This window comes from Felis catus, chromosome B2, assembly GCF_018350175.1.
Source record: "Felis catus isolate Fca126 chromosome B2, F.catus_Fca126_mat1.0, whole genome shotgun sequence".
NCBI classification, from domain to species: domain Eukaryota; kingdom Metazoa; phylum Chordata; class Mammalia; order Carnivora; family Felidae; genus Felis; species Felis catus.
The window spans coordinates 99,925,595-99,949,884 of NC_058372.1; the positions used below are offsets into that span (position 1 = coordinate 99,925,595).

At 36.1% G+C, this 24,290-nt stretch overlaps 1 protein-coding gene across 2 annotated transcripts in view; it reads right to left on the bottom strand.

The window, feature by feature from the left end:
- Nucleotides 1-730: 730 nt before the first annotated feature.
- Nucleotides 731-24,290, bottom strand: part of REV3L (REV3 like, DNA directed polymerase zeta catalytic subunit) — a 173,806-nt gene continuing 150,246 nt past the window's right edge. For both annotated transcript variants that reach the window (XM_023254263.2, XM_019831087.3), the window contains exons 26-32: nt 18,573-18,682; nt 13,905-14,019; nt 9,498-9,635; nt 8,379-8,569; nt 7,248-7,494; nt 5,428-5,637; nt 731-1,901 (exon numbers count right to left, since the gene is read on the bottom strand). In XM_023254263.2, coding sequence (XP_023110031.1) covers nt 1,761-1,901; nt 5,428-5,637; nt 7,248-7,494; nt 8,379-8,569; nt 9,498-9,635; nt 13,905-14,019; nt 18,573-18,682 — 1,152 coding nt within the window. In that variant the 3' untranslated portion in view covers nt 731-1,760. The remainder of the gene's footprint in view (nt 1,902-5,427; nt 5,638-7,247; nt 7,495-8,378; nt 8,570-9,497; nt 9,636-13,904; nt 14,020-18,572; nt 18,683-24,290) is intronic.

A 24,290-nucleotide genomic window follows, 5' to 3' on the forward strand; every position in this document is an offset into this window, starting at 1 on the left:
GTATGCCGCAAGCTTCTTGCAAAATATTTTTTTGGTCAAAGAAGTCCAAGTTTCAGTACCCTCACAGGTGACAGTTACTAAACAGCAAAGGGGTCTCCTTTAAAAAGGTAGTCTAACAGACTCGGAGGACGGTGTTACAAGGGACATACTTCCCTACCGAAAAGGGATCCAGAGATAGGGGAAGAATGTAAACCTAGCTAGCTTTGGGCACTTGTGGTTTACCAACGATTAGTTTGGTTGTGTTCGGTTATAAAGAGTTATAAAGTGTTCAGTTAATAAAGATATTAAGAATGGTTATTCTGTTGAGAATACTATGTCCAGTTTCAAGGGGAAAGCTGATGTGAGTGGGAATCCTAATAGCACAGAACTTAGAAAAGAGAAAGTAATTCTTATTTCCATATTGTTTTCTATTGAAAAAAATTGGTGTTTAATTTTTTTAAAAGGAATAATGTAATTATTGTTTTCCCTCCGCAAAGTCCTGGCTTCAAGACTAGTCATATCTAAATGAAAATGTACACAGAAACCCTAACAAGTAGCTTCTTACAACTATAAAAGGATGAGAGCTAGATTAGACTACTTGTGCTGCCCTCCTCCCTTTTAATCTGCATGGTTTGGTGAAGGAATTTGTAGCATCAATTGGAATATAACAATGAATTAAGTTTACCTCATTACTAAGATGCAACCATCACAGGCTAATACAACAGGTGGAGAAATACCACTTAGACCAAGATAAAATCACACTGCCATATTTCATATTTTATTCAATTTTAATATGGTTTCCATTATTAACTTTTAAAACAAAATGATTTCCAGTTTAGAAAACAATGCACTGACCACATAATTCCTTTTTAATTTTATACAGTTATACAAATATTCTAAATACACATTTTGTGTTCAAGATGATGGCAAATAAGATTAACTGTACAGTACATAAGGAAAGAAAATATTTTAAGCATATTTAGAAGCAATAGAAATGTCTATACAAAACAAGCAAAAATGGAATAAAATTTTTATTTTTAAAGTATTGCAACAGGCCCACAGGTTTGTAACAAAAATGTCTTTGCACAGTTCCTCACAATGCCCCATTAATAGCTAAAGCAAGACAGCGGTTTTAGAAAATAAGGTTTCAAAATGCTACACATGGTACTATTGTTTGCACAGTTTGATCAAAATAACAACTCTACTCTGAGTCAAGCAAAACCTAGAGGAAATATACCTAACAACTTGAAAATCATTTGTATAAAATTCATTGCACATTATTTTACTCAGTTGTCTGAAAAGTAAAAAAGTGTATTTACAAAATATTTCGCAGTCAAAATTATAAAGTGAATGAGTATCTCTAAGTAACACGTCTTGATACAGACAGTTCAAGGAAAACACACGAATGGGTTTTTTTTTTTTTTTCTTTTGTCTTGTTTTGTTTTTTTTTTAAAGAGGTTTTCAGTGCTCCTTCCACAGGGAAGTCAGTATGATCTACGCAAATGGATTTACAAGATGTTACACATACGGGAGCAAATTCAACACATACGTTATAAAACAATGTTAAAAAGGTGTAAGGATGGAGACTTTGTACATTGTAAGAAGTGAGCTATTCAGAGATCGATAAGAACAATTTTTAATTCAGCATAAAAGCCTTCATAGTCTTCAGATAATAGACAGTGAACATACTTGACTCGATGAAAGTTGAAAAAGCACCATGCACAACAGTTTAGTGGTAAACACTGAAAAAATAGCACCTGGAATTCTGTGATACTGACAATTTAAAACTGGTCTAGTAATTGCCGGAGATATGGTGCCTTGGATAATTCTCTATTTACTCGGGAGAGTTTGAAAAGTACGGGGCAATTCAGAGATACACACGGGATATGTCGATCAAAGCACCCTGTACAGTTCTTGCATATCTGAAAGTATAAGAGGAATACATAAAACAATAGGAGAGGTCCTATGTATATGTGTTAACAAACTTTTATAGTCCCTCCTCTCTGACCCACCACAGATTACTGGCAGACAAATAACACTTATTACAAGAAGTTTCATTACTTTTCATCCCTGAAGCCTCACCTACCCTATGTTGAGGCATTTCTAACAGGTAAGTACTGATACATGGATTTCTTTTCAATAAACTCAGTACAGTACTATAAATGTTTTTTCTCTAACTTATGATTTTTCTAGCTTACTTTATTGAAAGAATACAGTGTATAATCCATGTAACATACAAATATTGTTCCTCAGCTGTTTGTTATTAGTAAGGCTTCTGGTCAACAGCAGGCTATTAAATTTTTGGACAGTCAAAATTCATATGTGGATTTTTGTCTTAGGAGAGAGTAGTTACCCCTAACTCCTATGTAGTTCACAGGGTATATTAAGATTCATTTAATAAGGTCAAAGGTATGTTAAGATTCATATAATAAGCTATCCAATTACCATTAAAGACCGTCTTTTAAATGAGCCATAAACAATATTTTTTCACATTACTCAGATTTATCTTTTCAGACGCCAATAAAAAAGTTATCCAACAGGGATACCAAATAGCTGCTTCTGCTCTAGATATGTCTTTTGAGAGAAAAATCAAACTGCTCTGGTTCATTCTCTCATCTGTATTAGTCAAGTGAAGAGGAGTTTTCCTGAGGTTACTGTACCAATTATTATGATGCTGTCCAAACAAACTGCTGAGAAACTGTGTACTTTGTGTTCTCTGATGACAAAGTATGCTGTTCTTCTATGAAGTCTTTCACTAAGGAGATCTCTGCCATGAGACTCAAAACTATCCCCAAATACAGAAGTTCTGTATTGAGGCTATACGTACTGCAGCTATATTCAGGTGTCAGGACAAACTGATAAATGTTTATGCAACTCTCTGTGCTTGTCTGATAAATAAGCCAGGATGGAATTACTTGCCTCTTTAAATTTAACTCAATGTTGAGTTTCAAGATCTGTTACTGGTGATTTCAATCGTGAGCACTATAGCTAAATTCAGCTTATGTTTAAAAACTCAAAACACCACAACCGGGATAACTTACTTAGCTCATTAAAAAAAAAAAAAAAAAAAAAAAGGCTGCTTTAGTCTTTCTTTTTGCTATCTTCTGAAAATTTTTGAAAAAGTAAGCCAATCAGATGCTTATTTCATTCCTTATTCTTTCCTGTTTATAATTAAAAGTGTTTGAGGTGATGGAAATTTTCTCTGAGATTTGCTACAGCTGTCTAGAATCTTACGTGTAGTGTTTAATTGGGAGTTAAAATTTCCCCAAGTGGCAACAGTCATTTTGTTTTCTGAGTTTATAATGAGTTTCTAGCTTTATAGCATTGTATTGAAGAGTGTAACAGGGAGAAGGTTAAGCAATGGACTGAAAGGTAGCAGGTAGGTGCTAGAATAGAGAAAGACTAATAAAGCATACTAAAGAGTTTGAATTTTATCAGACAGAAAGAGAAAGTACCAGACTTGTACTTTTAAAATGTAATTTTAGGGGCGCCTCGGTGTCTCAGTTGGTTACGCGTCCATCTCTCGATTTCTTCAGGTCATGATCTCACAGTTTGAGTTCGAGCCCCACATCGGACTTCACGCCGACAGTGCAAAGCCTGCTTGGGATTCTAGGCACCCCCCCCTCCCCCAAAATAGGTAAAATAAACTTAACACTGGCTAGAATGATCTATTTTTTTAAGAATGGAGACAGCGGCAGGGGGTCAGGCTAGGAAGCTGCTGCAGGAATTTAGGGGAGAGAGGATGGTGGTTTGGACTAGGATGATAAAAGAAAGGAAGGAGAAAAGTGAGGGTATTTAAGAAGTATATAGGAGATGAAAGGGGAGAGAGGAAAAAATCAACTTATTTCAACAGCTAGGTTTCTGTGGTTGCATCAAAATAATCATACCTTTAAGATTCTACCATCCTTAATGAAATGTTTAATGGATTCTAGATTCTCTAAAACTATATTCTCTAAAACTTAACAATTTTGCCAGTACAAAATGTGGCAGCTAGAATGGTACAGAGCAAATAGTCTATGCTTTATCAATCCTTAATCATCTTCATATGATGCTCAAATTTTTTAAGAGCCTTGTCTCCTAAGACATGGTTTCTCTCCCTGTTCACCTTCATGGCAGCTAAGTTTGATACTCTGTCTTGGTTCAAAAGCTTCTTTACCTTGAGGACAAGGTGCAGAGGCTGGCCTTCACATCCTGGTTTGAATTCTATTAGGACCGTGAGGAATGATTTTATAAGAGAATTTACAACGTCGGAAGTAGACAGGACCCGTGAAAGAACTCTGATAAAACCAAGGAAGGACAAGTCCAATATAATGAAGTCCAGACTAGAATCCTGATGTCCCTCCTTATTATCAGCATGGTTCATTTTTTTTTTTTTTTTTAATGTTTATTTTTGAGAAAGACACAGAATCTGAAGCAGGCTCCAGGCTCTGAGCTGTCAGCACAGAGCCCGATGCGGGGCTTGAACTCACGGGACTGCAAGATCATGACCTGAGCCAAAGTCGGACGCTTAACCGACTGAGCCACCCAGGTGCCCTATGGTTCATTTTCCACTAAATCATACTGCCTCTCAATTATCTGGTTGGTTTTTAAACATTTCAGTAACTTTATATATTGCTCTTATAACACAAAATAAACTTCACTCTGAAGTTGTTCTTCTCTAGCCTGAAAGCAAAAAATGTACTGGCAATACAATGGTTTAAAAGGTACAATCGCTCCTTTAAGAAATACTTTTTTTTTTTTAATGTGCTAGGATAATGTTTCCTCAGATTTCATTTTCCAACTTAAAGAGGTTTCTGCTGTTTATTACTGGTAGAATTCCCACATTTGAAAAATCATCTTTGTATTTTATGTCTGTATCCCAGCCTGGCTACTTATCAGCAGCATAACGTAGGGCAAATACTTAGCCCTCTTGTGTCTGTTTACTCATTTGTAAGAGGTCTCTAGCATATAATAAGACTCAATCATGTTAACTATTAATTTTCTATCTAGACTCTTAGACTGTGAACCTTTCAAGTTTACCAGCAATTCTCTAGGACAGCCAGATTTTTATGAGAATGGTAAATAGACAGACATGATAGAGAAACTGGTAAATATTATAAAAGAAATTGGGTAGAGGTACATTGTAGTTCTAGGTTTTAATAAACAATACACTATTCCATAAAAACAAAAATAAATTATGAAACAAAAAAACTAAAAGACAATGTATGGACCAGGAGAAGATATTTGCAAATTACATATCTGATAAAGGGTTAGTATCCAAAATCTTTACCAAGCCATCTTTAAGTAATTTAGTTCAATTATATTTTTGATATTTTGATTATATATTATAATCAAATTATATATTTTGATACTAGAATTTTTACTACTTTTCATACCAGTTTCGTATCTCAAACTATACCTCAAGGGTTGATGATATTTCCCGGAAAGGTCTAGCAAAGAAGGCCGTACCTTTACAAGTTGCTCCTGTTTACGTTCCAACTCCCGAATTTCTTGGTTGAGGATGACTGCAACATGCTGAGGTTGGCTCCGACATTTACCACAGATGCCATGCTGAGTCAGGTCATCACACACAGGACAGTGCAAAGTAGTGAAATACTGTGAAATAGTGCCTTTCCGCCCTTCAAGTTCGCTTCGAGAGGAGCTGGTGGCTTTCTGTATCTATGAAAACATTAATTCAGAAATAAGTTTTGGGGAAGTGGGGGGGGGGTGGGTGATGGGGATTAAGGGCACACTTATCATGATGAGCACTGAGTAATGTATGGGATTGTTGAGTCACTATATTGTACACCTGAAATAAAAGAACAGTGTATGTTAACTATAGTGGAATAAAAATTTAAAAAGTTAATGAAACTCTGATCCAGCTTCACAGTAGAGCCACTGCTCTCATGCTAACTGCAGGTTTACGAAGGCACTATTTCCTTCTTCCAACAAGTACTAAGTAGCTACTCTATGTCAGGTACTGTTCTAGATAATGGGGCTATAGAAATGGACAAAATCCTTTTTACAGAGCTTATGTGTTAATATCGTCAGATATGATGTTTTTCTTTTTTCCTTTTGGGAAAAAAACAGTCTCCTGCCACTCAGTTTTTTGGTTGAGATACATAGATGTGTGAGATCATCCAGGGCACTGGAGACTGGAGAGGGCAATGGAAGAAATCCACATTGAGAGTGGATACTGTTTAAGGCTGCACAACTGGGCCATGGAAACAAAGCAAGAAAAGGGTTAAAAGTAACTTGGTAGGCAGTAGGGTGCAAAATTCAAGCAAAAGTAAACCTGGAGAATTTCAAATGTAATTAGGCTGTGTCACCTAAGCATTCTTCATTTGAAGAATACTGGTTTCAGAGACTTGACTTCTGGAACTGTTTTTACACTGAAATAACATTATCATGTGGTTATTATACCCTTGGTGTCTCCTCCTGTATCTTACAAATCACTCTTCATAGAGATTATTAGGTCAGTCTCTTAACAAATGCCATTGGTTTAACATTCTTCCTGCTGACGAAATGAAAATCAGTAACAGCGTTCCAGTGCAAAGCCAGGATACAGCATCACAGATGTTGGCCAGCACAGCTTCTCTGAAGCACAGCCTCAACCTCAGTATTAGTTTCCTTGAGGCCATATGTGCTTGCTGAGAAAGTACAAGTAATTTGAAGATCAACTTTCACCAGTTTCCCTGAATACCATCAGTCTTTCACAGTCTGAGATAACAGCAAATGACTGAGCAGATCTAATTCTCAACAGCAGACTGAAACTGCTCCTCTCCTCGACTAATGTAGCACAGATTATTACACAATCACCTATAGTTCCTTCAGGCTTCCAATGAGCTAACTAAGAAGAGTTCAAGCAAAACTCCCTTTGCTAAGATTCCACATTCCATGTTTTACTTTAGTATAATGCTATTTTAACATTACTTCTTTAGTTTGATTTCTTCACTATGTCTAGACACTGTATTCTATATACTAAACACCCACTTTTAAGGAATTTTGGTTCTCCATTTATTTATTAGCTGGTTTATTAAGTATTTACTACTGACATAGTGGTGGGATTTATTTTAATATTCTACAATCTGGCTAGTCTGACAGAAACTGGGAAGGTGTTTGTAGAAAACTTAAAAGTTTTTTTTTTTTAGGAAACCAGAAGAGTGTGGCACCTTTGTCAGTTTAGGATAATAGAGTATCCACGTTGCCTGTCAGCACAGGAATAAAATCTTTAGTTCTACTAGAAATTGCAAGTCACAGCACAGGTATACACTATTTAGTAGGCTTACCCTGGGTAATTCATGATACCAGCTGAAGACATCAATACCAATAAGTGAGAAGATTCTTGCCAGGGGTGGAAGGATCTGCTTGGTGATATAGTAAGTGGCATTCAGTCTCAGAGTCGGGTCCTGCAGCACTTCCACTGGGCGCTTCACCAACTGGATAAGTGGTATTCCAGGAGCCCCATAAATGATGACGTATGGCACTCGCTCTCCAACTCGAGGCTCAGAGCGCCGATCGTAAGTAAGCATTTTCCTATTTAAAACCACATAAATATTCACTCAAAGGCTGTTATGGAAGGCATCTTACTAGCAGATTAAGGGAGAGTGAAATAATTATGAAACCACGAGATTACAACTTCGAGTTACAACCTTCTTGAGAGCTATATACATTTGACTCAGCACCAAATGGATATAATGTTAAGAGTTTAAAACTTGATCTGTAAATCATTGCTGTGAAAAACAACATGAGTTGCCATATATCAACTAGCTTAAAATGTATTAATTTCTATCTCCTAAGAGTCAGAATGATCATAAATCTAACAGTGAAAGAGAAAATTTAGCTCGTTAGATGATCTGATTCTAGAATGATGCCATCTAAGTGCTTTGGTAGATCCCTATTAAGGACTACCTAGGGATTTTGATGTGGGAAAATGACAATTCAAGCTCTGTACAAGATTAAAATTTCACTGAATTTAGTTTCCCAAGAGAAGCCCAGAAAAGGAGTTCCTTCCTCCTCTTCAGAGCTTACAAAGTATGGGGGAGCATCTATTTACCGTTAGTGAGGCTTCATTGGGGCAGGTGAAGAAACAATTATGTGCCTGTGGACTAGGTATCTTTCCATCTATTTCAAACCACTCAGCATCCTAGGACAACACTTGTTAGGTACAGAGTTGTGCTGTTGTATGCATCATTACTGCCCGCCCTCCCCCCCCCCCCCAACCTTTTAATGTTTGTTTGAGAGTGAGTGAGCATGAGCAGGGTATGGGTAGAGAGAGAGGGAAACAGAAAATCCGAAGTAGGATCTGCACTGTCAGTGCAGAGCCCAACATGGGGCTTGAACCCATGAACTGTGAGATTATGACCTGAGCTAAGACAGATGCTCAACCAAATGAGCCACCCAGGTGCCCCCATCATTACCTTGTAAGTTCAAGGGCTGGCACACAAGCTCCAGGTTTGTAAGAGGAACTTCCTCTGTATTCCTTGGCAAAGATAAAATCTTGGATGCTGGCTTTTCCTTCTAGAAGCTTCATACACTGTCGCTGAACATACTGTTTAATTAAACTTATGTCTCTTGTTTCAAATAGCAGCTTTAGAGAACGCTCAAGTATCTTAAGAAAAAAAAAGGATACATTCATAAAGATAAAATATCTCCTAGTATATTTAATCACTGTTGCTATATTTTCTGGAAATACTTCTACTAGGAAATGACTGACATGCAGTGGATTTATGGAATGGATTGAATTTAAATTAGTTCTGGGTGGAAGTTCTGTATTTTGTGAATACTGGAACCAATATATATTTACTCATTAAGTTTGCTAATTTAGCTTAAGCACAATTCTACCCTTGGAGAAAGAATGCAGTGGATTTCTCTTCCAGGGACTAGTATTAAATAATATCTCAAGTTCACATAACATTACATATATAGCATAACATACTGACACACTGACAATAGTCCATCTATTACGCTTTTTATGCTCTTAAAAAACTCAGTGTGTAGAGTACTATTCCATTTATACCATTTATTTTTAGTTTGTTACAGAAGGAGTCTGGACCTGAGTAAATAAAAAATATAAAATACTATGGTTAAAATTACCGTGGTTGAGAAATTTAGGTAATTTATGGTACCACTGTTCAGAAATCTTTCTAACTTGTGTTAGTAACTCAGTTTATCTAGAATGGATTACTTATAAAATTTTTCCATTGCTAGTTTTCTTTATCCTGCTCCCTAGCTTTTGGGTGTTGTTAAAGGATAACATATCATCATCCAGGTGATAGGCAGGAAATTCTTGTCAAGTTCATGTGTTGTTTTTCAGTAATTGTGATAAAAGGTAAGGTGAGGGAAGAAGTCAGAAACTAAGGACTAAAATCAAATAAGTTGTTTTCATTAGAAATGAAATTCTCAAAATCATATAGTTCCTCCACTGATAGTTACATACAAAGAGACTAGGAGGACCACCTCATGTGTGTTTAAGCTAAAGAATCTGGTGAAAATCCTACTTATTTCTTAAAGATGAACACAAGATAGATAGACCTTACCTTAGAAACAGCAGGGCAGGAATCTCTTCTGACGGTTTCTATTCCTTTTGCATCAAATACCGGGTCCTTTTGATCCAGTGTTTCATACATGTAACCCACATACCTCTTTTTTGTTTGTAAGACACAGGGCAAATATACCTGTGATGGATTAACAAAACGCCTCTAAATAACCATTTTTCCCTACCATGAATATCTTATTTTTATGTCTTTTTCTCTCTGTGCTAATAGCAGAGAGCTCAATGTGGGGCTTGAACTCATGATCCATGAGATCATGGCCTGAGGCAAAGTCAGATCCTTTAACCAACTGAGCTACCCAGGCGCCCTTTTTCTCTCTTTAACCAAATTAATCAAAAATCAATTCCAAAAACCCCCATTAAATATGGCTCAGCACCAATGAAATTCATGATATAACATTTAAACATAAAGCACACAAAATTAGTTAGTTGTCTTTATTTCCTTCCCACTCAACTCCTTTGTTTGCACTATCAAATTCTGTCCCTACTGCAACTGAGGCTACTCTCTCAAAAGTCTATTAAAAATTAAAAATCACTTTAAGTAACACTTATATATTTAAAAGTTATTAAATACAACATTAAAAGTTATAAGAGACTATATAATGAAAAGTCCTCATCCCCTAGCCTCTACTGTCTTTGACCTAGAGATGCCTAGAGGCATCCTCTATTGATTTCCTGTATAGCCTTCCAGAGATATTTATACATATGAATGGTAGCTTACTGTATACATCATTTTGTACTTTGCTTATTTTAATAATTTATCTTGGAGAATATTCCATCCTTGTACAGAAAGCTCCTTTTATTTTGTAGGTATAGTAGTCCATGATGGGAGGATATCACAATTTATGTAACCAGTTACCTACTACTGTGGGTCATTTAAGATGTTTCCAATCTTTTGTTATTACAAATAGTGTTCCAGTGAACAATCTTGAATGGATTATTCTACTAAATTCCCTGAAGTTGAATTCCTAGATTAAGGGTCCAATGGACCTACCAAACTGGTCCTTTCTTCTGTCCTCAAACATTATCAGTAATTATACTAAGTATAAAATGGTCTAAACATCCCAATTAAAAGGCAGAAGTGATCAGATTGGATCTGATCAAAAAAATGAGACAAAGCAATAAACTACTAGAAATCCACTTCAAATACAAGGACATAAGAAGGTTAAAAATAAAAAATGGAAAATACACATGCTAACACTAATCAAGAGTGTTTTATCATCAGAAAAAAGTAGATTTCAAGACAAGTATTATCAAAGATAAAAATAACAATTTATCAAGAAGATACATAATCCTAAATGTGTATATACCTACAAAGAAAACTTCAAAATATCTGAAATAGAAACTGGCAGAACTAAAAGGAAGAAAAAGGCAAATCTATGATTATATTTGGAAACTTCAGCACCTCTCCCTTAGAAATTGACAGGAAATCATTAAGAATACAGAAGGCTTCAACAACATCACTATTACCTTAACCTAAGTGACATTTATAGGACATTCCAAAAAGCTGGATACAGAAAGTTTTTAAGGTCACATGGGTATAATCACTAAGACAGACCACTGGCTGGGCCAAATGACAAATTTCAATAAACTTAATAAAAGCATTAAAATCATACGGAGTATCTTCTTTGGCCACAATGGAATTAAATTAGAAATAATGGTATTATTTCTGGAATATCCTTAAATATTTGGAACTTAACACAAGTCTAAATGATGTATGGGTCTTTATCACTAAAACAAATGAATAATGGAAATACAAGATACCAAAAATTGAAGCTAAAGTAGTATTTATTTATTTAAAAAAATTTTTTTTAATGTTTACTTATTTTTGAGAGAGAGAGGCAGAGAGACAGATACAGAATCTGAAACAGGCTCCAGGCTCCGAGCTGTCAGCACAGAGCCTGATGCGGGGCTCGAACTCAAGGACTGCGAGATCATGACCTGAGTCGAAGTCGGACACTCAACCGACTGAGCCACCCAGGCGCCCCAAAGCTAAAGTAGTATTTAGAGGGAAATTTATATCTCTAAACACTTACATTAAAAAATATTTTTTTAATATCAAAGATTCAAGCTTCTAAGTTAAGAAGACAGGAAAAGAAAAGCAAACTAAACCCAAAGTAAGTATAAGGAAGGAAAGAATAAAGAGTGGAAATTGAAGAAATGGTTCTTCAAAAAGTTCAGTAAATGGATAAACCTGTAGGTAGATGATTGTGGGGAAAAAAAAAATTATCAATATCAAAAGTGGAAGGAGGGAGATCACTAAGGATCTTACAGATATCAAAATGACATTAAGGAAGTATAATTCATGCCAACAAATCTGACAATCTAGGAGAAATGGACAAATTTGCTGACAACCACAAGTTATCAACACTGATATAAGAAAACCTGAATATTTCAATATTTATCAAGGATGTTTAATTTGTAATTAAAAATCTATGACCCACCCTTTCCCCCAATAAAATGTCAGGACTGGAGAGCTTCATTGATGAATTCTATCAACCACTTTTAAGAGAAATAATTGTACTAATCTTACTTTTTTTTTTCCAGAAAATAGAAACGGGAATATTGCCAACTCATTTTATGAAACCAGCCCCCCCCTTTTTTTGTCCCAAAGCCAAAGACAATACAAGAAAAAAACTACAATATTCATCATGAACCTATACATCACAATTCTTAACTAATGTTTATTCTCTTTAAGAAGTTTTGCAGTTTTTTGCTTTTATGTTTCGGTCTGTGATCTATTTCAGGTAAGTTTTCATGTCTGGTGCTATTTTCTAAGCAGGCCATACTCTTCATTTTTGCCAGATGGGTTGTGTCCATAGTACCATACATGTACTTCATTCTTACTTTGTTTTCTAACTGTTCTCCCCATCTCTGCCCCAATCAGAATGCTCACTCTTCAGGGCAGATACCATATCTGAGTCCTCTTTGAATCTCTTCTATGACAATTCTTGCTTCATAGTAGGTACTTTTATCCTTTCCACACCCGTTTTCTTTTCTTTTTTTTTTTTCACACCCGTTTTCTTAAATCCACCATTTCTAATTCCTACGGATCCTTCTTTCTCAGTATCTCCCGAATTGCTCTTTATCTTCCCTAGTTCAGGTTATACAGGCTGCATCCTGTCCTGAGCTTCTCCCCTTCCCAAACCATCTTGTATACCACTGTGAGACTAATCCTCCCCAAACAGCTCTGATCATGTCATGTTCTTGTTTGATACACTTTTCTGAATCAGGTTTAAACATTTTAGCTTGGTATTCAAGACACTCCACAATCTGGTCTTAAGTTTATTTTCTAGAGTTCTCTCCCACTACTCTATATTCCCATATTGTGCTTTTCCAACTCCCTATCCTCCTACATGCCATTTTCTTCTATGCAGAATGACTGCAGCCCCATGGCTGCCCATTGAAATTCTAACCATTTTCTGAGACACAGTGCAATATTACCTCCTCATGGAAGTACTCCTCCATGGAGTCTCCTCATCCAGCCCAAGATGACATAATACCTCCTTTTCTTTGTGCTCTTACAGTGTTTAGGGAGACTGCTCTCATGATTATTGGCTTAGTGGGACTGTGTCTTATGCTTCTTTGCATTCCACACCTCTCCTAGCTTAGTAGCTTAAATATATGATATGGAAGGTAAAGTGAAAAGAGTCTAATAAGGTCCTTATGGCAGACTGTACTGTCCAAATAAATAATATCTGCCATTCCACATGACCTTACAATGTGATTCTGACATTCTTCCCATTAAGAGATGGGAATCTATGCTCTCTCTTAAATCTAGACAGGCTATGATGTGGTGTGACTTTGAGACTAGGTCATAAAAAACAAAACTGCTTTTGTCTATTTTTCTTTGGGATGTTCATTCCTGGAACTCAGTGCCATCATGCTGTGAGGAAGAACAAATAATCCCAGGGAAAGGCCAAATGTAGGTGTTTCAGCTGACAGCCCCAGCTGATGTTCCCAACAGCAGCCAGCATCAACCCCCAGACAGCAGAGTGAGCAAGCTTCAAGTTGTATCACCTTCAGCCATTAAGTTTCCCAGCTAAGGATCTAGACACTGTGGAGCGGAGACATGCCATCCCTGCTGCACCTCTTCTGAATTCCTGACCCATAAAATCCGTAAGCATAATAAAAGAGTGGCTGTTTTACATCATTAAGTTTGGCTGGGGGGGGGGGGTCTGTTACACAGCAATAGTTAATTGGAACAAAAGGTTTTTTTTTTTTTTTTTTTTTTTGAGAAAATTATACAAAATTCAGGGAAAATATTTTAAATACAACAATTTGTAGGCATTATACTGTTACTGATTCTGAAAATGTATTATGCAAGACCAAAATCTCCATAAGGTATGTGAATTTCATCTGTTATTTCCAGTATTAATTATATTTCTCTTACCTTTTCAAACTTCAATTTCACTGGTTTAGGATTGGTAGCAGTTACAGCTTCAGCAATTTCCTGACCAATCTTAAAAGACTGCTCCTTAGTAGCTCCTTTCAGTAGCACAAACATACTAAGAGGGTTAAAAACGAGACTGTTGTAACAAAAAAATTTCATCAAGAGTAACTTTACTTTCCTGGATAATACCCTAATACCAAAGAAAGCTTTTTCGCCCCTTTTCCTTATGAAGTTGCTTCCTGTTTAAGCTTTCTTGCTTTATCATACTTCCCTTGTATTATTACAGATTTTAAAAACATCTAATATTTCTAGTTTAGCTTCACATAGACCAGCTCAGCTGTCAGAGATGCCAAGAAGGTCTTGGGTCATTCCTAGACAATAATGGCTTTATATGATGCACCACTACATCAGTCATAAAATAAAAGAAAATGTGATTATAAAGAAATGAAAAATTTACTTGTGATATGGGAGGAAATTTCCTTCCAGAACCACCCAACTTAAAAAAGACACACATATATTTTATAATATATGTTCACTGAAGAAAATGTCAGAAAACATAAAGCACAAAGAAAACAGCCACCTACTCTGACCATTCAGAAAATAGGCACTACAAACCTTTCTGTATATCTGTAAATCTCTTCTCCTTCGGGATCACAGATCAGATTGTTGGATAACTTTCTTCTTTCATTTAATTGTTTAATTAATTAATTCAATTAATTGTTAATATTTTCTCACACTGCTTAGTTCTTTTACATTATTTTAACAGTTGTACTGTATTTCAATGTATAGATGTATCATAATTTAACCAAACCTCAATCACTGGAAATTTAGGTTACTTAAAATTTTTTTGCTAATATTTCACATATAATAATTTGGCACACCTCTGGTTGTATCCTTAGAACAAATTTCTATCAGTGAAATTTCTGGGTAAATGTATACTCCAAAAATATTTTTTGAAAGATACTGTCAAACTGAATTCCAGAAAGAAATTTCTGATGTACAATTCCGCAGTATACGCAGGTCAAGACGGAAGGATTTCTGGGGTGCCTGAGTGGCTCAGCCAGTTCAATGTCTGACTTGGGCTCAGGTCATGATCTCAAGGCTTGTGGGTTTGAGCCCCATGTCGGGCTCTGTGCTGACAGCTCAGAACCTGGAGCCTGCTGGGATTCTGTGTCTCCTTCTCTCTCTCCGCCCCTCCCCTGCTCACATTGTCTGTGTGTGTCTCTCTCTCAAAAACAAACATGACATTTTTTTAAATTATGTGTTTTGTTAAAAATTATACCTCAATGAAGTTGATATCTTAAAAAATATTATTATAGGCTACATATATGAGATTTTACCCAGTAGTTAGTGGGTTTGAGTCCATCTATGTTGCTTTGGCCAGTTTTATTTGGAGCTAAGCTTCAAGACTGCTGGCCAAGATTAATGGAAATTTTTGATCACTTAACAGAATGGAGGTGACTGTCCTACAAAAAAGAGAAAGACTGTTTTAAAATAAGTTTGTCTGTCACTGGTGCTTTTAATCTAGTTAAGTAACAATCATCTTTGGGTTGAGAGATCCAAGCACACATACAGAGTGTGATTTTCACATAGTAGGGCATGAGTGGGGATATTAGAACAACCTAGAAAGGCTTTCTCAATTATACTCAGGTGAATTTTTCTAGAGATTCGGATTCTAGCTCCACACCACTCTTCTGCTGCCACTCTATATAAGAGCTATTAGCACTACTATAGAGAATTCCTATAACTGATGGGAGTAGGTCATATTCCACTAGGGTGTAGTAAATATGACTGAGAACCACTCTTCTATAAAATAACTGTTTAAACCACTTGTTCACTTTGTAATGTATATACACATTACAAACTTTGTATAAACCACATTACCACTTTGTAATGTATATAATGGTCATATCACTGTATTATATACCTGAAACAATACTGTATGTCAATTTTATTTTTTAAAGTTTATTTTTGAGAGAGCAAGAGTACATGAGTAGGAAAGGAGCAGAGAGAGGAAAAGAGAACCTCAAGTAGATTCTGCACTGTCAGTGTGTAGTATGACGTGGGGCTTGAGCCCAACATGGGCTTGAACTCATGAACCATGAGACCATGACCTGAGCTGTAATCAAGAGTCAGACACCTGGCGTGCCTGGGCGGCTCAGTCCGTTAAGCATCTGACTTTGGGTCAGGTCATGATCTCACGGTTTGTGTGTTCAAGCCCTGCGTCGGGCTCTGTGCTGACAGCTCACAGCCTAGAGCCTGCTTCAGATTCTGTTTCCCTCTCTCTCTCTGCCCCTCCCCAACTTATGCTCCGTCTCTCAAAAATGAATAAATGTGGGGGGGGGGGGGAAAAGGGTCAGATGCTTAACCAACTGAGCCACCCAAGCACTCCCAGTTATATTTTAATAAAAAATATCATTTAATTGAAAAAAGAAATAGTGTGTTTATTATACTTTCTAAATGGACAATAATGCATAACTGCTTTAGAGACAGAAACACCTTTCTGTAACAGTAATTTTGATGCTTTGGTAACTGCCCTTAGCTAGATCCCAAGATTCATAAAATCAGCAGTCTTGAAATCAGAGGGAGGCAATGATCATTCACCATCATCTATCAGATTTCCTTTATTCTGATCATGAGGCAACTGAGCCTCAGAGAGGCTAAAAGACTTGTTAATGGCCATGCACCGACTAGATGTATAGCTAGAAAGCAAATCCAGATCTCCTCACTCTCAGTTAAGAACTTTTTCACTTCACCAAGCATTATCTATTATCCCTAAAGCAGTATTTCTCAATCTTTTATCATTATTGTTCTCTCAAAAAAGTTAAAATTTATTTTTATTTAAAAAAATTTTTTTAACTTAAGATTTTTTTAATGTTTTATTTTTGAGAGAGAGAGAGAGAGAGAGAGCGAGTGAGCAGGAGAGGGGCAAAGAGAGAGGGAGACACAGAACTTGAAGCAGGCTCCAGGCTCTGCACTGTCAGCATAGAACCTGACATGGGGCTCAAACCCACAAACTATGAGATCATGACCTGAGCCAAAGTCAGATGCTTAACTGACTGAGCCACCCAGGTGCCCCAAAAGTAAATTTAATAAGAGAAAGTAATTATTAAGAAATAAAATATTGTTGGGTGGTTGAACTTCGTAGGGCCAAAAATCCATTGTACTATTTAAGTGGTTTTGCTCCCTGAGAACCAATTTGTACCGGGTTAGGGTGATACTGTTACCACTGATAATGCATGCTCAAGAATGAACTGCCCTCATACAGTATATTTCAATTATCATTTGTTGAATGAATTAGTGAATGGAGAGCAAAAGTTCTAATAATATTGCAAATTCTTCGATTGGAATCATAAAATACCTGTGAATTCTGATGTAATGAGACAGTACCAGCTAGGAATCAAAAAACACTGAGTAGTAATTTATGGCTCCATTGCTGACTAGTCAGGTGATCTTAGACAAGTTTCTTATCTTAGGGAAATGTGCTTTTAAGCAGCACATAAGAATATGCTTCTAAGGGTTCCCTCCAGCAATGTGAAAACTGCTGACCTAAATAGCACCAAAGCTGTCTTTCAGTTCTGACATTCTGTGCGTCTGTTTTTTTGGTTTGAATTCTTAAAGATCTTATATACTAAACAAAGATAACTACAATGAGAACCGTGCCAACTTCTGATTGTGTGTGTCACACAATCACAAGGCCTGGATAACTTGAAAGTATACCCACCTATTAGTAATGAAACAGCTGCTGTATGAGGCAAGTCTCATTCAGCATTAATATGATTATGCTGATTATATGTGCATTAAAGAACTGGAGAAGATTAAGTGCTCTTCAAAGATTACCTAGAAGCTATTTTTAATGATTAGAAGCATTATGTCCTACAGCTTCATTGGGCTGTAAAGTCATCAGAGGTCCTGAGGCAAGTGCTCTAAGCATGATCACAACTGTGAATCTAAGCCTTCAATATGAAAAATATCAGACTCTAAGAAATCTGCATAATACTTACAATCTAGAAGAATTTATGAAGTCATACAAATAAGATGTTACATCAATAACTGGGCCCTAAAAAAATACCAAGGCAGGCAACCAAGCTGAGGTTATTAATTCAGGACCCAGAGGCAGTCCTATTCTTTGTCAGCCCATGGATGATGGACTTCAGGAAGTCTGTGAGCCCTCTGGAATCAAATGGAAAATTGTATCTGCCTACATGCACTTTTTGTAGAAGGTCAAAAGTATTTTGGGCCAAGGAAAGTTAACCACTCATAGCTTTGGCAGATATCTTCCAAAGTTAAGATATGTATTTAAATTCACAGAGCTGAAGCTATATGAAGAATCATTTACATTAAGAGCTATTGTTTTTTAAAAAGACTAGACTAGACCCCTGTGTATACAGTTTTTTGCAGATCACTATCTACTTTGCTACCTGCAGGCATGCCATGGGAATCTCCATAAGTCTATGGCTCAGGACACTTAAAACTTCTGTCTCTTAAGATCATATCTGGACATATCATTCAGGACTTGTGCTACTTCTGATCACAAGATCATAAGGACTGAGGAAGACTTAAGTAGAACTCTGTTTTTAGGAAGGATTACCCTTAAGCCATTTCAAACACTGAAATGAATATCTGAAGAGATGCAAAAAGACAACTATAAAGTAGGAAGTTAATTACCTGTCAGTATCTCCATATACAACCCTGGCACCCCATTTCTTGGTATCATTCACCAGTTTAATAGCTCGTTCCAAGGTCTCTCTGGCTTTGTGAACAATACTATCACCAACCTGTTGGTACAAACACATTGGAAGTAATTTCTTAACACAGCTTAGTATATATCAGTAGACTTTAACATATAATACTTAATTTTCACTACTATTTCTAAATATGAAACAAGGAGAAAAGAACGTAAAAAAGAAAACAGTCATTAGTGTCATAGTTCTTTCTACAAGTACTCATGAAGAAAATGAGGTGAAGAATATAAAGAAAGGAATCAATCGATATATAGACTCACCTGTGAGTGTATCAGTAAGTACAATGGATTATACTTTATACAAGGTATACAGTTACATCTGATTCCTGGAAGAATAAGTCTGGTTTATTCAAGGACTTTCATATATGTTGTTGTTTTTTTTTTTTTTTTCCAAAAAATGTTTATTTTTGAGGAGAGAGAGAGAGCACACAAACTAGTGAGGGAAGGGCAGAGAGAGAGGGAGGCAGGGGAATCAGGTAGGCTCTGCACTGTCAGCACAGAGCCAGACACAGGGCATGACCTGAGCTGAGGTCAGACACCTCATCAACTGAACCACCCAGGTGCCCCTCATATATGCTTTTATAACCAATTCAGAAGGAAATTACACTGTGTATGTGTATGAGTATGTGTGTGTATATCTTTCAAAATTTTTCTATTGGAGTATTAGGATAATTTCTTTTAATATCATTAAAGTTAATGGTGAACTTCAATCCTAGTGATTGGCTATACATAATTTTTAGATAATACAGAATATAATGAAAAATGTATAATTCTATGATGGAAAATATAAGTGTTCAATTTAAATCAAGTACACAGATATGTCTAACAAGAATACTTTTTTTTTGAGTAATGTCTCCATCCAACATGGGACTTGAACTCGTGACCTCCAGATCAAGAGTTGCATGCTCTACCAACTGAGCCAACAAGGCTCTCCTAACAAGGACAGTTTCATTGGTGATTAGTGAGTTTAAACAAAGATCATGACATAATGACAAAACAAAAAGATGATAGATCTTGACAAATACAACAAGCTAATTATATTTTATAGTTAAGTAAATTAAGGAGACCAGCATAGGACTATTGCTTGCTTTATATATATATTAAGTGATCGCTACATCCAACGTGGGGCTTGAACTCACAACCCCAAGATCAAGGGTCACATCCTCTACAGACTGAGCCAGGCAGGTGCCTCCATTTACTAAACTCATTAAAACTAAAAGCTGGGGAAAACTTCCATCTGGCATAAATGGAGCATTCCTTTTAAAATTTTAGAAGAATTATGCACTTTTTCTTTGTATTAAGAAGCCAACAACAGTTATAATGATCTTTCTCTTTTTACTGTAAAATTTGAATCACCTGAACTAAATGTAGGATTGAATAAGTGTTTAAAAGGCTCTTTATAGTTGCTTTACAAAGGAAATGTTAAATGAACAAAGGAATAGATTTAAACTGGTAGCAGAAACTTATTGGGTTTAAATTAAGAACCATGAATTCTATTGAGACCTTTAGTATATCAGAAAACCTTGAGAATGTAAACTATATATATCCTGACAAATTAAAAAAAGTCATGTTATCTAATTGAAACTCATGTTTGAATAAAATGGTCAATTTGTCATCTGTTGCCACTTTCAAAACAAGATAAACTTTAAAAATATGTGATGGCAAATAGCTGGAAGGGTAAACCATCTAGTGTCAGAATCAAATATGCTTTTAAGCTACACACATATGAATAAATACACATACTGACCCTAAACGTCTGCCTCCTGTTACCTACTCTGGCCCATTTAAGTTACACCTGGAAGAACAGAACTCTTGTTCTTAAAGAGAACTCTTGCAGCTGTCCCGAAGACCTTGCATTGTGAAGGATTTAGTGGTGGGAGATGGAAGAAGGAAGGAGTGATAATTAAATTAAAAGTGATTCTGCTACTTTGTGCCATGGTTCCTAATTTGAACATTACTCCACTATAGGGCTAAGAGATTAGATTTAAAAAGAGGAAAGGAACTGGTTTTACAGTTTAGGCAATGGTTGGGATCCTGAAAAGTCATAATAAGAAAAATATTTAAGTACAAAATTTCTAAAAATAAGTAGAGTGTTAGTAAGAATGAGGAATAAAGGGAACTCTCGTGCACCACTGGTGGGAGTGCAAATTGGTGCAGTTAACATGGAAAACAATATGGAAGTTCGTCAAAAAATTAAAAATAGAAATACCATTATGATCCAGCAATTCCACTACTGGGTATATATCTGAAGGAAATGAAAACACGAACTGTAAAAGATATATACACCACTATGTTCACTGCAGCATTATTTACAATAGCTAAGACATGGAAGCAACCAAAGTGGCCACTGACAGATGAATGCACAAAGAAAATCATCTGGAATGATACAGGTTTGAATTGTATGGGTCCACTTATATGTGGATTTTTTCAATAAATACAGTATAGTATTGTAAATGTGTTTTCTCTTATGATTTTAGTAACATTTTCTTTTCTCTAACTTAATTGTAAGAATACAGCATATAATATACACAACATACAAAATATGTGTTAATTGTTCATGTTATCAGTAAGGCTACTAATCAATAGCAGACTATTTATAGTTAAGTTTTGGGGAGTCAAAAGTTATATGTGGATTTTCAACTCTGTGGGGAGGGTCAGTGCCCCTAATCCCTGCATTCTCCAAGTCTGTGGCTTGTCTTTTCACCCTTGACTGTCTTTTGCAGAGCTGAAAATTATTTTAATGAGGTCCAGCTTATCAATTCTTTCTTTCTCTTATAAATCATGCTTCTAGTGTTGCCAAGTAAAAAGCCATTACCAAATTCAAGGTCATCTAGATTTTTTCCTATGTTATCTTCTAGGAGTTTTATAGTTTTGTGTTTTATAGTTAGGTCTGTGATCCAATTTGAGTTAATTTTTGTGAAGGGTGTAAGGTCTGTGTCTAGATTCACTTATTTTGCTTGTGGATATCCAGTTATCTCAGCACCATTTATTGAAAAGACTATCTTCTACTTTTCTCCATTGTATTGACTTTGCTCCTCTGTTAAAGATCAATTAACTATATTTATGTGGGTCTATTTCTGTAACCTCTTCTGTTTCACTAATACATTTGTCTATTCTTTGGCCAATACTACACTACCTTGATTACCGTAGCTTTACAGTAAGGCTTAAAGTCAGGTACTGTCAGTTCTCTGAGTTTACTCTTCAAAATTCTATTGTTTTTCTAGGTCTTTTACCTTTCACATAAACTTTAAGATCAGTTTGTTAATATCCACAAAGTAACTTGCTGGGATTTTGACTAGGATTGCATTCAATCTATACATCAATTTGGGATGAACTGAATTTTTTTTTAAATTTTTAATGTTTTTTATTACTGAGAGAGAGAGAGAGAGAGAGAGAGAGAGAGAGAGAGAGAGAGAGAGAGAGCGCGCGCGCAAGCAGGGGAGGGTTAGAGAGAGGGAGACAGAATCTGACGCAGGCTCCAGGCTGTCAGTACAGAGCCCAATGCAGGGCTGGAACTCATGAACCGCAAGATCATGACCTGAGCCGAAGTTGGATGCTTCATCGACTGAGCCACCCAGGTGCCCTGGGATGAACTGACATCTTGACAATACTGAGTCTTCTTATCTATCAACATGGAATATCTTTCCATTTATTTAGCTCTTTCATTTCTTTCAACAGCTGTACAGTTTTCCTCATACAGATCTTATACATACTTTGTTAGATTTATAACAAATATTTCATTTTGTGGGGTGCTAATATAGTGATACAGTTTTAATTTCAAATTTCATTTGTTCATTGCTGGTATATAGGAAAGCGACTGACTTCTGTGTATTAACCCTGCATCCTGCAACCCTGCTATAACTGCTTATTAGTTCTAGGAGATTTTCTGCTAATTCTTTTGGATTTTCTATATAGAGGATTATGTCATATGTAACAAAGACAGTTTTATTTCTTTCTTCTCAATCTGTGTATTTTTTTTAAATTTTTTTTAACGTTTATTCATTTCTGAGAGACAGACAGAGTGCGAGTGGGGGAGAGGCAGAGAGAGGGAGGGAGACACAGAATCCGAAGCAGGCTCCAGGCTCCGAACTGGCAGCACAGAGCCCGATGCGGGGCTCGAACTCACGAATTGTGAGATCATGACCTGAGCCGAAGTCAGTTGCCCAACCACTAAGCCACCCAGGTGCCCCGCAATCTGTGTATTTTTTATGCCCTTTACTTGTCTTACTGCATTAACTAGAACTTCCAGTTCTTCTATGATGTTGAAAAGCAGTGGTGAGAGGGGTCATCCTTGCCTTGTACCTGATCTTAGTAGGGAAGTTTCAAGTTTTTCATAGCTAAGTATGGTATTAGCTGTAGGTTTTTTTGTAGATATTCTTTATGAAGCTGAGAAAGTTCCCCCCTTCCTAGTTTACAAAGGGCTTTTTATGATGAATGGATATTGGATTCTGTCAAATGCTCTTTCTGCATCTATTGTTAAGACCATGTGGCTTTTCCCTGCATGTGATGTGATGGATCTCACTAATTGATTTTCAAAGGTTAAACCAGCCTTGCATGCCTGGGATAAATCCCACTTGGTTGTGGTGTGTAATTTTTATATATTGTTGGATTTGAATTGCTAATATTTGTTGAAAATTTTTGCATCTATGTTCATGAGAGAGATTGGTGTGTAGTTTCTTGTAATGTCTTTTCCTGGTTTCGGTATTACGATTATGCTGGCCTCACAGAATGACTTAGAAAGTATCTCCTCTGCTTGTATTTTCTGAAAGAGATTGTAGAGAATTGGTATAATTTTTTCCATAAATGTTTGGTAGAATTTACTTACCAGGGAACCCATCTGGGCCTGGTGCCTTCTATTTTGGAGGTTATTAATTACTGATTCAATTTCTTTAATAGATAAAGCCTATTCAGGCTATTTCTTCCTGTGTGAGTTTTGGCAGATTATGTCCTTTAAATAATTGGTTCATTTCATCTAGGCTATCAAATTTGTGTACATAGTATTCTTTTATTATCTTCTTAATGTCCTATGGGGCCTGAAGTGATGTCTCCTCTTTTATTTCTAATATTAGTAATTTGTGTCTTCTTTTTTTTTCTTAGGCTGGCTAAAGGCTTACTGATTTTATTATTCTTTAAAAAAACCTAGCTTTTGGGTTCTTTGATTTTTCTCAATTTGTTTTTAATTCCACTGATTTCTGATATAATTTTTATTATTACTTTTTTTCAGTTCACTTTGAATTTACTTTCTAGTTTCCTAAGGTGGAAGCTTAGAGGATTAGTTTTAGATCTTTTTTTTTCTAATAATGGATTCGATATTATAAAAATTTCACTCTACGCCTGCTTTTGCTGATTTCCACCAATTGTGATAATTGTGTTTTCATTTAGTTCAAAATATTTTAAAATTTCTTTTAGAATGTCTCTAGGCATTTGGGGATTTTCCAGCTGTCTTTCTGTTATTGATATCTAGCCTATCAACTGCAACATGATTTGAGAGCAGACATTATACGATTTACATTCTTTCAAATTTGTTAAGGTGTGTTTTATGACCCAGAATGAGATCCGTCTTGGTGCATGTTCCATGCAAGCTTGAGAAGAATGCATTTTCCGGTGTTGAATGAAGTAGTCTATATATAAATGCCCACTAT